This window comes from Dreissena polymorpha, chromosome 3 (assembly GCF_020536995.1).
Source record: "Dreissena polymorpha isolate Duluth1 chromosome 3, UMN_Dpol_1.0, whole genome shotgun sequence".
NCBI lineage: Eukaryota > Metazoa > Mollusca > Bivalvia > Myida > Dreissenidae > Dreissena > Dreissena polymorpha.
Window position 1 is genome coordinate 28,311,638 of NC_068357.1, and position 12,979 is coordinate 28,324,616.

Here is a 12,979-nt window from a genome sequence, read left to right on the forward strand (position 1 = left end):
AAACATTTCCTGAGAAGTGCGGAAAATAAACTATTAATCGGCAACATCTGTCGAAATCCGTACATTACCAATTTGTAATAATGCTAATTAGTAGATATTTGTAAGCCAATTACATTGTTATTTACTTAATAAATTTTCCAACCAGGTCTGATTGTTTGTTTTCAATTGACGTGTTTTAATTTTTTCAGCTCATTATGTATCATAATCGAGTTAGATTTCCTTAAGCGTACATGCAGAAATTAAAATGTCAAAACAAAAAGTGTTAACGTTGAACGAGAAAATTCGGGTTTTGGAATTGTCAAAGAGTATAAGTGCACGTAAAATCGCAGACGAGATTGGAGTCGGAAAAACCCAAATTCAGAACATTCTTAAGCGTAAAGCCGAGGTGCTTGAAGACGTGGAAAATAATGTGTCAGGTGAAAAAAAACGCGCAATATAGAAACGGAAAGAGAAATACATGTGATAATATATCATAGCTTTTGGCTTCTGACATTTATTTCTAGTTTTAGCTGTACACATGTATATGTAGACTGTTACACATTTTTAGCAAAATTCTTTGTTCTTAGGAAAAATATTTCCTTGTCTATGTTGTTTTTGCAAATAAATATGTACACACAATAATAATAAATTTATAATAAATGATAATTTATAATAAGTGAAAAATAAAACACATTATAAGTAAAATATTGTTTATGTATTGTGTTTATATTCATTTTATTATAAAAGTTAAAATCATTGTGGATAAAAGAGATAATCCTTCATATAGATTAAAATTGAGGGTAAGCATTCTTCCAGAATGGCCTTTTGTATTCAAAGACCGTTTTATTAAGAGACCACTTTTGATTACTCCCTTGAGTGGTCTCTTAATACAAGATTGACTGTAACTAAGTTGTATCACTTAAGTGAAAACATATCGCTATGGCTTGTTGAACCTGCTCAGGCAAACATCTTCAGTTACTGAGCCTTGTTCTGGGAAAACAGGGCTTAATGCATGTGTATAAAATATTGCCTCACATAAGCCTGTGCAGTCCCAACAGGCTAATGAAGGACAAAACATTCCACTTTTATGGTATTTTTTTGTTTAAAGGAAGTCTCTCCTTAACCAAAATCCGGTTTAGGCAGAGAGTGTCTTCCATGATTAGCCTGTGCACACTTCACAGGCTAACCTTAGACAACACTTTAATCAATAGCATTAAAGCCTGTTTACCAAGAGGGATGCTCAATCAGATTTTCATAACCTATTCCACTGCAATTAGGTACGATGGACTAATGCATTCTCAAAAAGAGACCACTGCTCAAGTACCAGTTCAAGGGAAGCCTCATGGATCTCGTTCAGATTCAATGTGTACAAGCCCTCTGCTGCCCCAATCAAGATGTGCTCATCTGAAATACATGGGCGTTTGAGCAGCATTGTGCAAAAACGGGCGTTATGTCATTTGTGGCCAGTGTAGCTCTAGACCAGCCTGTGCATCCATGCAGTCTAGTCAGGAGCTTTAGCTCCACTAGTAAGACCATATAAACCTTATGGATACTGTAGCTCAAGACAAGACTGCACAAATGCAAAGGCTGGTCTTGAGCAACGCTGGTGGTATATGGCATAAGATTCATTTTCCTATGCTGCTGCTCATTTTATTATTTGTCAAAATGTATAACAGCATAATGCAGTAGCATGTCTGACAATTAGGTCAACCTTTGTACACATAATTACAGCTAAATTTATATCAAATTATAACTGTTTGTTAAATAGTTTGTACCTTGAAAAGAAATAAATCATATGATACAATTTTTGGGTAGGTTCTTTGTATATAATATATAACAAAGTAATGGTTTTGTTTCACTAAACAGTTAAATAAGTAATTTATTATTTATTTATTCATTATTTAATTATTATTAATTATTTATCAGCAGTTTTTTCCCTACATACCTCTGGTGTCAGGGTTCACCCAACTAGCAGTACACCGGATATTGAGAGGGCACCCATTGAACACTTTCGAGAAACATGCACCCATCTGTAACACAATATGTTAATAAATGCCTTGTTCTGGAGAAACGGGGCTTAATGCATGTGCAGACTGCAGGGATGACACTTTCCGCATTTGCAGAATTTTTTGTTTTAAGGAAGTCACTTCTAAACGAAAATCCAGTCAAGGTGGAAAAAACAGAGTGCACAGACTTATCTAAGACAACAGTTTATGCACATGCAATAAGCCCAGCTTTGCCAGAATAAGGCCCTATTGTATACCTTACAACATCTGCTTAAGAGATTCATTTTGTTTTCAGTCAAATGAAGGATATTTGTTTAATAATGTACCAACTTAATTATATGTAAGAACGATCAACACATTCAGTTGGTAAATAATAAAGCTATTAGTAACAAGTGATACTTACATGAACTTTTGGCGTTGGAGGTAAACCATTACTGACTGGCCGTAACTGAAAGATAAACGATATCAAAATAAATGGCATTGAAGAATTTCTAGTAAAGATTTGGTATCTGACTTATTGTGAGCAATACAAATGTTCATCTTAATACTTTAATACGAAAATAAATTCACAAAGTCATTTGACAAAAATCTATAATTGATATACAAAAACAATATAAATATATATACACAATATATAAACAAATCTGTGTTTAGTAACATTAAAGGCAGATTGATAATAAGTATTAAGACCTGCAGTGTCATCCTATCATGAAAAACAAACATCAGATTTAGTACCATAATATTTCAAGAAAATCATGACTATGTTTAGAAGTGTAAAAGCAGTATACTGCAAAATAAAGGGCGAGTGGTTTTAACGCATGTGCATCTCACAGTGTAATCCCAGAAAAGAAATCCGCACAGGCTAATCTGGGATGACACTTTATGCCACCTTGACTAGATTTTTGTTTAGAGACTTCCTTAAAACGAAAAATACCATAAAAAGCGGAAAGTGCAGTCCATGACTTCAAAGGGAAATCTGGGACGACACTTAACACAGATGCATTAAGCCCAATTTACCCAGAGCAAGGCCCTGAGACTCTCATAGTCAAAAGCTTACAGTGTTATCCAGCCCTTCTTTCTTCTCTCGCTTGGGCACAGGCGGTGGGGTACTGCCCTCCTCATCCCCGCCCCCAGGAGGGTACGAGCTGGGTCGGGCTTTCCCATTGCTGACAGCGACCCCGTTGTGTTGCCGACGGCTCAGCTTGGGCGGCAGGGGTGGGGTGAACATTGCCTCACCCGGGTCAAACGCGGGCAGGTGGGTGTTGGGCGTGAGCGTGAGCTCCCGGTCTAGGAGGGTTCCAAGGTCAGGCCCCTGGTCAAGGTCACCCTCGTTGTCATCATCAGGTTCATGGTATGTGTTTTCTGAGGTTTCCTCTACAGTGAAGTAGCTTGCTGCGGGCTAACATTGGGGCAAACATATTTATTTAAAACATAACACATTGTTTTACATTGAATTTCATACACAATTTATAATATGTACATAATCAAATGGAAATGGGATGAAATACAAGGTCTTATAAAGTAAGGGCAAATATAGAGAGGATCTTGAGACTTTATGTTATCAGAATTGTTACAAAAGGTATGTATTTAAGCCTCACATTGGGGAACCAGTGCTTAACGGGTAAAGTGTCATCCCAGATTAGCCTCCCCCTGTCGTACCTAATTAGCCTGTGCGGACTGGGACTACACATTACTCATCTGCAGTAAACAATCTATTCAAAGAGCGCCACTCATATTCAAATTAAAAGCAAGATAGAAATCTTCCAAATGACACAAGTACTGGTTTAACATAGAAAAGGACACTTGAGTGTTCGATCATTCTAAGGCTTTCAATGCCACAGAGTCTCAATAAGTACGCTTAAACTTTGAATAAGCAACATATTCACACTTACAAATGTTACACTTGTCTGTAGCTTAAGGTAAATTAATTATTTTTTCATATGCTAAAAGACATTGTATCTCCACTATACACATGAGCATCATTTTGGGTAAACTAAGCTTAATGCATGTGCGTAAAGTGTCATCCCAGATTAGTCTGTGCAGTCTGCACAGGGTAATCGGGGACAACACTTTCCGCTTTTATATAATTTTTCGTTTAAAGGAAGTCACTTCTAAACGAAAATCAAGCCTAGTCGGAAGGTGGAAGGTGTTGGCAAAGGCTTATGATGAACGACACATTGCCCACATGCATTGTATCTTGATTTCCCAGAGAGCAACTCATATTCAATTTAAATACAGTATCTTAGCCTTTCAAAAAACACAAGTACTGGTTCATCCTGGGGCTTTCAATACAATGGCGCTAAAATTAGTATATAACAAGCAAATTCTTTAAATTGATATCCCCTGCCAAATAAATTTTGTTTATGGATGGGTGAAAATCCCTTGATATATGGTATAGTCATAAAAAATAATTCAGTGTAGGGTAATTGTTTTTATGAATTGCAATTCTCCCCATTGATATCTATACACCTCATGAAGTTTCATGTTGAAATCTAGCAGAATATCTGAGATATAGCCTTGAAAACTTACATCATACAAAAACAACAAAGGGCAATATTTTCAAATTTCATCTCATTGTTAAATTGACTTTTATTGGGTGAAGAGTTGTTTTCCCAATGAGACATGTACACAGACTTTTTTCATCGACTTTCCTACCCAATATTTCTCTGACAGCATCTTGAGTGTAGGTTTAGGCAACATCTCTGACTCTTTGATCAGTTTGATATTGTCTTCTAGAGACAATTCTACGTGCCATCACTTAAAAGGAGATTCCTACAGTTTTAGTCTTAATTGCAAATTTGAAAATCTACATGTAAATGAATATCTAAATGCACCTTCTTCAAGAACTCTGTAAATCACCATTTTATATGACACTAAATTAGCAATTGTAATAAACAACTCAAAATTAAATAGCTTTAAGCTTAATCAAAATTTAGCACAGATTCCTACATCAAAAACAAAACACACTAAAGAACTCTATTTTATCAGTAATTATAATCAGTATTACAACTTCCATTAATAGATACAGGGTTAAAAGTTGGCAAAACTGAAAAACCTGAAAATTTTAGCTGGGGGCCGCTTGGACTAAGGCCCCCGGAAGCTCCTGAGACTTAGCAAAATAACAAATAAAAAATAGCTCAGAAATTAACACAAATCTTAACAAGAGCACCGCATAACGGGTGCCACGCTTGGCTGCGAAAGCTTGTCAGATTTTTTTTTTTTTGAGGTCACAGTGACCTTGACCTTTGACCTAGTAACCCAAAATGGGTGTGGCGTGTAGAACTCATCAAGGTGCATCTACATATGAAGTTTCAAAGTTGTAGGTGGAAGCACTATGATTTTAGAGGCAATGTTAAGGTTTTTGTTAAAGTTTTATATTAGAGGTCACAGAGACCTTGACCTTTGATCTAGTGACCCAAAAATGGGTGTGGCATGTAGAACTCATCAAGGTGCAACTACATATGAAGTTTCAAAGTTGTAGGTGGAAGCACTTTGATTTTAGAGTCTATGTTAAAGTTTGATATTAGAGGTCACAGTGACCTTGACCTTTGACCTAGTGACCCAAAAATGGGTGTAGCGTGTAGAACTCATCAAGGTGCATCTACATATGAAGTTTCAAAGTTGTAGGTGGAAGCACTTTGATTTTAGAGCCAACGTTAAGGTTTGAGCACGACGCCTACGGTGGACGGCGGACGAGCTGGCTACGACAATAGCTCGGGTTTTCTCCCAAAACAGCCTTGCTAAAAATCACACCTGTTTTGCAAGTTCATTTTTATAAAGGAGAGTTAATATATTATTTTTTTATAGTAAGAAACCAAAAATTTCAATCAACAATGAACATATACAGTTTGTCAACTAGTTCTGGATAATCAGCAGTTCCGATTAATTTGTTTTTAATTTTCCATAATGCCACAATAAAACAAAATGATAAGTGTCTACGGTATACATTAGGTGAAGGAAAAAAATTAACCAATTTTAATCAAAAAAGCTTTTGTATTATGCTTACAGGGGGGGATAAATGCAGCAAAAAGTTAACCGGAACTGATTGAATGAGTTATGTTTTGAAATGTGCATATGAATATAGAAGGCTTTATTATTTTCAAATAAGATTTTTGCTGATTGAAAACAAATGCCAAGACAATGTTTTGAAATACTAATTCTGTAAGTCGAATGATTTTTAATACTTTGCCAAAGGGTGAACTTTAATTGGCTATTTTTGACAAAAAACTGCATATGCCTTCTGGTCAAACCTGTTATCAAACAAAATAAATATTACCCTTTATTTTTACAAATTCTCACAATGACACTAAATCCTGGAATAAATTATTGTGGTAAAAAAAAATAAGTTTATTAACGTTTTTTGCCCGGTGATTCTAAACTTGTTCACTGATGTACCAGGCAATACATTTGTTAAGCCATTAGCGAAATTTAACTCCACGTTCATCAACTTCAGCCAACCACTCCCATCGCCATTTATTCTTGACGTCAGATTCTAGAACCTTTGTACTCGAATTCAGCTCAAGGAACTACATTTTTTGTATTCGTTTTACGTCAAAAAGCAACTATTTTTTATTATGGCACTCGTTTGACGTAAATGATTCGACAATGTCGCAAACGCTTGCCTCCCTTTATTTTTCGCGCAGATTACAATGTAAAGAACGATTACTCTTTCCGGCACCTGCTTTTGTTAATTTTCCGAAATTGCAGCTCGTTCACCGAAACACGTTCTGCAAAACCCATTACAAAGTGTCTTTTTTTATTTCTGTGTTTTTATTTGCGTGATAAACATTTCATGTTGCTTGGACAATGCGAGGGGGGTCACCCCCTACCCCCCCTAAATTATCTCATGGAATTTACATGAATAATGAAAACGACTTTTTGGTGCCCTGAAAAACCGGAATTCCGGCACAAGCTGGAAGACTTTTAACCCTGTAGATATGTACATCACAGGTCAAGTCCCTAAAAATTGTTTTGCGATTTTACAGTTTGCAAAATTTTCGACCACCATTATTAATTTCATGCGTCTTTAATCCGCTATTCACAAGTTTTTGACCCTAAGTCTGAGGTGCAATAAACCGCTCCTGACCAGTTTAGAGAGGTACAATTACATTTGGAATTACCCATTTTTGATCCAAAGAATGACCAGTATTCGGAATTGAGGGGATTTCGGACGTGAGGATATATTTTACGCATGGTTTTAAAGGGAAAACAAGAGCACCGCATAACGGGTGCCACGCTCTTTTGCGAAAGCTTGTCAGATTATTATTTTTTTAGGTCACAGTGACCTTGACTTTTGGCCTGGAGACCCAAAAATGGGTGTGGCGTGTAGAACTCATCAAGGTGCAGCTTCATGTGAAGTTTCGAAGTTGTCGGTTGAAGCACTTTGATTTTAGAGCCAATGTTAGAAACCTTAACAAAAGGTTAAGGTTTTAGCACGATGCGGACGACACGATGACAGACACGACGAGCTGGCTATGACCATACCTCGGGTTTTCTCCGAAAAACAGACGAGCTAAAAATGGGACCGGACAATTAGACCGGTTTAGAGATAAATCCAGTATAGAGGATCCAGTTTAGAGAGTTTTCACTGTATCTCATATCTTCAAAAAGACAATCATTGTATCTCTGTACCTGTCACTGTACACATGAGTACTGACTTTGTACATACCTTGGGTGGAACTGGAGGCGGCTTTAATGGCAACGTCGCCCTGAAAATACACCACACGAAACCCTTAAACATTTCTGTAATAAACAAATCATACATTTTAACATGTAGTACACTTGTACAAGAACATATCTAGTTTTAATGTAAAGAAGAGACAAGTTTCAATTTTGCAACCCAAGGTTCGAGGTTTGTGTAACAGCTTCATAAAAAAAAAAATTCAGATGTGGAGAAAAATTATGTTTGAAGGCCTAAGGCCATCTTGTTAATCTTTCAGTTTACAAACCAGTGAGAAAAATGTGGTTATGGAAAAATAGATAAATAAGTTTTCTGTTTTTATTTTCTCAGCTACCAATTTACCATCAATAAATAAATTGTTGGGAGACAATTTCACAAATCTAAAAGCAATAGCGGATTTGGCTAACCAGTTTAACCCAGTAAAACCAAATGCGATTGGAGCAATGCAAAAGATTTCTCCTACGGCCTAACTCCACCTAAAATTCTCGTTTACCAAAAAATAAAAATGAATGGCCAAATTTAATGGAGAAATACATTCATAATAATTACTTTAATCTATCTATAATATCACAACAATACAAAATATGGAGTGGGACAGAACAAGAATTCTAATAAATATAATATTTATATGATAATGGAACCAAAATGTGAGTAAACAAATCTTGATAAGCCAACTCAATGGGCCATGCAGTGTAAAACACTGTTTAAGTCAGTTTAAATACATTTGTATACTAAAAACAAAATAAAACTTCTGCAAAAAATGGCAAAAACCATGAATATGTGCAATGTAACCACATCATGATATCATGCTAGCAGGGCAGCAATGTACCCATAATATAAAGATTTTAACAGCCTTAAGGGTAAGGTTTTAACATTCCAAGCATTTGTCTGCACAGGCTAATCAGAGTAGACTCATTTAGCTGTTATGGAAGGCTTTTTTAAGGAAAGTTTCTTCAAATGGAAAATCCATTCCAGGCTGAAAGTGTTGTCCCAGATTAGCCTGTGTGCACTGCACGAATAATCTGTCACGATACTTTACGCAAATACTTTAAGTCCTGTTTTCCCAGGCAAGCCTCATATTTGATAGACTGACCAAGTAATGATGTGACTCCGGGTGGTATAATTTTTTAATCTATTAGAAAAATCATTTAATGTTATATTTTGTTAATTGGTTAACTTTTTCAAGCAAACTTTGACTTGTGAAACCATCAACCAACCGCGGAAATTCAATTAACACTTGTTATATGAAATAAAAATAAATAGAACAAAATAAGTACACAGTGTTGCGTATAAGTAATCAGTATCAATAAAACTGTCCACAATAATAGGTCAATAGTTATCATAATAACAATGTTCACAAAACTAAAACTTTGTTGGCATGGTGATGAAATACGATGTTCCCATGCATGCAGAACAAAGCAGGACCCAGGAGGTTAGACACAGTGCTTACGTTTCCGAGACATTTCGACAAGTTTGAAAGCCATCCTCTATAACCAAACTATTTCTATGTCCTCTGAAAGCAACGGATATAGAAGATGAAAATAAAATATATTAACAATTATAGGCCTTTAACAAGCAAGTTGTATTAAAGGTACCATAAACAAAGAGATGGCAATCTGTCTACTGGCTTAAAATAATAAGGCCTTAACTCTTTTTTAAATTGATAACTTAAAAATTTCAAGCAGCTGTGCATAAGACTTAAAAATCAAAATCTAAGTCAACATTTTTTTAAAGCTCCGATAAAACATTTTTGTCAAACTAAGTTGTGTTTTATAAATGGTGTACTTATGGGGATTTAAAAAACACAAATATGAGCCGGGCTTTGGCCAAATGAGGCTAAATGCATTAATGTTACACGTTTTCACAGCTTTTCCTGTGTAGTCCACACAGTCTAATCCGGGAAGACACGTTCCACCAAATCTGGATTTTTGCTAACAAGAGACTTCCTTGAAACAAATAAAACCATAAAAGCGTAAAGTGTCAACCCTAATTAGCCTGTGAAACCTGCACAGGCTAATTAGGGATGACACTTTTTGCATATGCATTTAGCCCCTTTTTCCCAGAGCGCAGGTAAATATTAACTTTGAAACACAAGGCCCTCCATTTAAGCCAGTAGATAAACAGTTAGATTCCTGCAACTGTCCGAGTTATTCTGGAAGCTATGTTAAAATCTGAAGCAGGGTCTAGAGTGTCAAAACAATAAACCTCTCCATTTGCCTAATAAAATGACTGAAAAGCCATAAACATGCACATGTATTAGCCTTGCTATAGGAAAAGTGGGCTTAAAGCATGTGCTTAAAGAGTCATCCCAGATTAGCCTGTGCAGGCTTCACAGGTAAATCAGGGATGACACTTTACGCTCTTATGGAATTTTTCATTTTAAGAAAGTTTCTTTTAAACAAAAATACAGTCAAAGCAGAGAGTGTTATCCCTGAATTGACCAGTCGCCAAATTATCGATCGCTCCGCCCACATAGTCACGTGGTCTAGTGATTAGAAAACTCCGACAAGCAGATCGCAATTATAGCGGATTACGTGAGGGAAATTCTATATTTGTAATGATGTATTATGCTCTTTTCTATAAAATAAATTATTAAAGCCGCACACTAACCTAAACTGCTCTGTAAAACGTTAATACGATCATTAGATAGATAGATAGATTTATTTCAACATAAAATGCATAGATTTACATGGCAGCATGTTATATACACACAATAAGTAATAAAAAACAACCTGCATGTATAAACAAAGCCATGTCAATGAACATTATACGTTAAGGATTGCACAATAAAGGGTTTGCAATTAAACCCTTATTTCCATTGTGGTCCTTTAGTTATAATATTGTATGACATAGGAGACAACGTTTTATATCACAGTATATAGTAATATCACAGTGAATAATAATGAAAGACATGTAACATATTTAAGTTACACTAGCCTAAATGCATAGAATATATTCTGATAAGTTCTAGACTAGACAATTATTAAGAAGTTATCACAATTTAAGTGTTTAAAAATTAACATAAAATTATTTGCCAAGCTAAAGAATAATCATACAGCAACTAGATAAGACACAATAAATCTATCTATATTGACATTCAAGTTAAATCAACAGTAAAAAATCTTAAAGAGATGCACATTAAAAATCTATCTGGCTTAAAAAATGCTCCCTAACACTGTGTTTAAAAGATGGAATACTTTTGGCATCTCTGATATGCTGAGGAAGAGAGTTCCAGAGAGTACACCCATTGAAAGCAAATGACTTTTTGCCAGAACCCTTGACCCTTGGAATGGCAAACCTATTGCAATCATGCATGTTTAGATCAGTATTAGGAGAGTCTGACTGTGTTCTAACTCTGAACCTAGTATTCTTATTGTGAATATTACTGACTGGAGTAAAATTATCTTCCATATATAGCGGAGCCAACTTAGAGCTTATTTTTCAAAACATGACAAAGTGTGATCTGGTTTACTCGACTTTCAATAGGCAACCAGTTAAGTCTAGTAAAATGTTCTTTACCAATGTGAGACCTAGGATGTAAATTTAATATGAACCTGATAAGTTTATTTTGGGTGACCTGTAACTTGTTTTTTAACATTTGAGTTAAACCAGTGTACCAAACAGAGCAACTGAAGTCAAAGTGGCACTGAATTAAAGACATGACTAGAAGCCTTCTAGTATCTGTGGATAAAAATTCCTTTTTTTGATATAAAAACTTTAACCTTGCATTAGCCTTCTTGATGACTGACTCTGCCATAGAAGTAAAAGACAAATTTTGATCAATTGTAACCCCTAAATACTTGACTGATGATGTAGATGAAATGGGTGTTCCATCACATGAAATATTTAGAAAGGATTGTGACCTGAGTTTCTGCCGTGAACCAAACAGAATTGATTCGGTCTTACCTAGGTGCAATGACAGTTTGTTGTCAATTAACCATTCACTGACTTGCTTTAGATCATCACTAAGCATCTTAAAACTTTAGAGAAAAATGGCGTAATCAAAATAAATGAGTTAACGGCAGACTGACTATCAGAAACGTTTCTTATACATATTATATAGGGAGGTGATGAAAAATCCGTTGTAAAAATGAGCATTTATTTCATATTGATTTTGAACTTGTATTCAACCGTCTGACTGTGAACCCGGTGGCTATTCATATATAAATTTGAAAATATTTTTATTAAATGCAAATGAAATATCCATATCATGATGGGTTTTTTGTTTATTAAAAATGTTTAGATCTTTGTTTTATTCTGTTATTTTTAAAAAGACGCCGATTTTTTTTATTTGGATATAAATTAAATTTTGATTGCAACCATAATTTAATACAGGCCTAATTTCGTGGTTTCATTAACAGATAGTCTAATATGCATTTTATTTCATTTATGTTTAATGCGAACCTGTTACATTTCACTATCAAAAAAAGAAAAATGTTGGTATTACGGTGCTGTTCACGAACATTCGAATTGAATACATTTAGCATATTATGCATTTGCTTATTTATAACAAGATGGCCCTTATATGTTTATTGCAATTTTCACATTTCTCCCCGTATCAATATATGTTGTATTAGAAATGTTGTTGTTGTTGTTTTATAAGCCGTACATTTTACACTTGAAGTCGCTTTAAGCTGGCTAAGCCGCATTGAAATCACCTTTTTGTTGTTTTTACTTTAGTTAAAACAATATTTAAGTTAACAATTTATAATGATTTCCCTTGTTTATGATCCACAGAAAATAAATATATATTTGGAAATCATTTAAGTAATTAAATAGTTTTCTTTTCTTGTGTACAGTACCTAACAATGCCTTAATGTTCCTTCATTCTGAGATCCACGCAACATACTGTTATTTATTAATTATCGACAATTACGCTGAGATTAATAAGCACGTGTGGCAGTTATAATGTTGTCCAAACTGCTTAATAATATTGTGCATCAAACGGTATAACACGTTTTATAGAACACACACCTGGTGTGGTTAAACTATTTATTGTGTTTGTTTTCTCATTACTCGTTCATATGTTCAAGAAATAAAGATAAAATAATAACCTTTTATAAAGTATGTATAGCACCTACAATTTTGAATAATGATCGAACAGTAATGATCATGCATTTGATATAAAATCTGTGTAAACTCTTAAAAATTACGTCCATTCCATATGTACAACACGCTTTGTTTGTCGGACAAAATGGCGGCCAGATAAGCGTTGCCGAGGGGTGTGTGAAAAATCGATATCTGATTGGCTGATCGACAAAATGTGGGCGGAGTTGGCGACTGGTCAATTGCACTGGTAATTCTAGAACACCTA

At 35.0% G+C, this 12,979-nt stretch overlaps 1 protein-coding gene across 7 annotated transcripts in view; it reads right to left on the bottom strand.

The window, feature by feature from the left end:
• The window catches only part of LOC127873416 (mitogen-activated protein kinase kinase kinase kinase 5-like), a 94,143-nt gene that overhangs the window by 45,888 nt on the left and 35,276 nt on the right, over window positions 1-12,979 (bottom strand). For all 7 annotated transcript variants that reach the window (XM_052417268.1, XM_052417265.1, XM_052417264.1 and 4 more), the window contains 5 exons: window positions 7,654-7,693; window positions 3,043-3,384; window positions 2,389-2,433; window positions 1,925-2,009; window positions 1,304-1,383 (listed from right to left, as the gene is read on the bottom strand). In XM_052417268.1, the coding sequence (XP_052273228.1) occupies window positions 1,304-1,383; window positions 1,925-2,009; window positions 2,389-2,433; window positions 3,043-3,384; window positions 7,654-7,693 (592 nt within the window). The remainder of the gene's footprint in view (window positions 1-1,303; window positions 1,384-1,924; window positions 2,010-2,388; window positions 2,434-3,042; window positions 3,385-7,653; window positions 7,694-12,979) is intronic.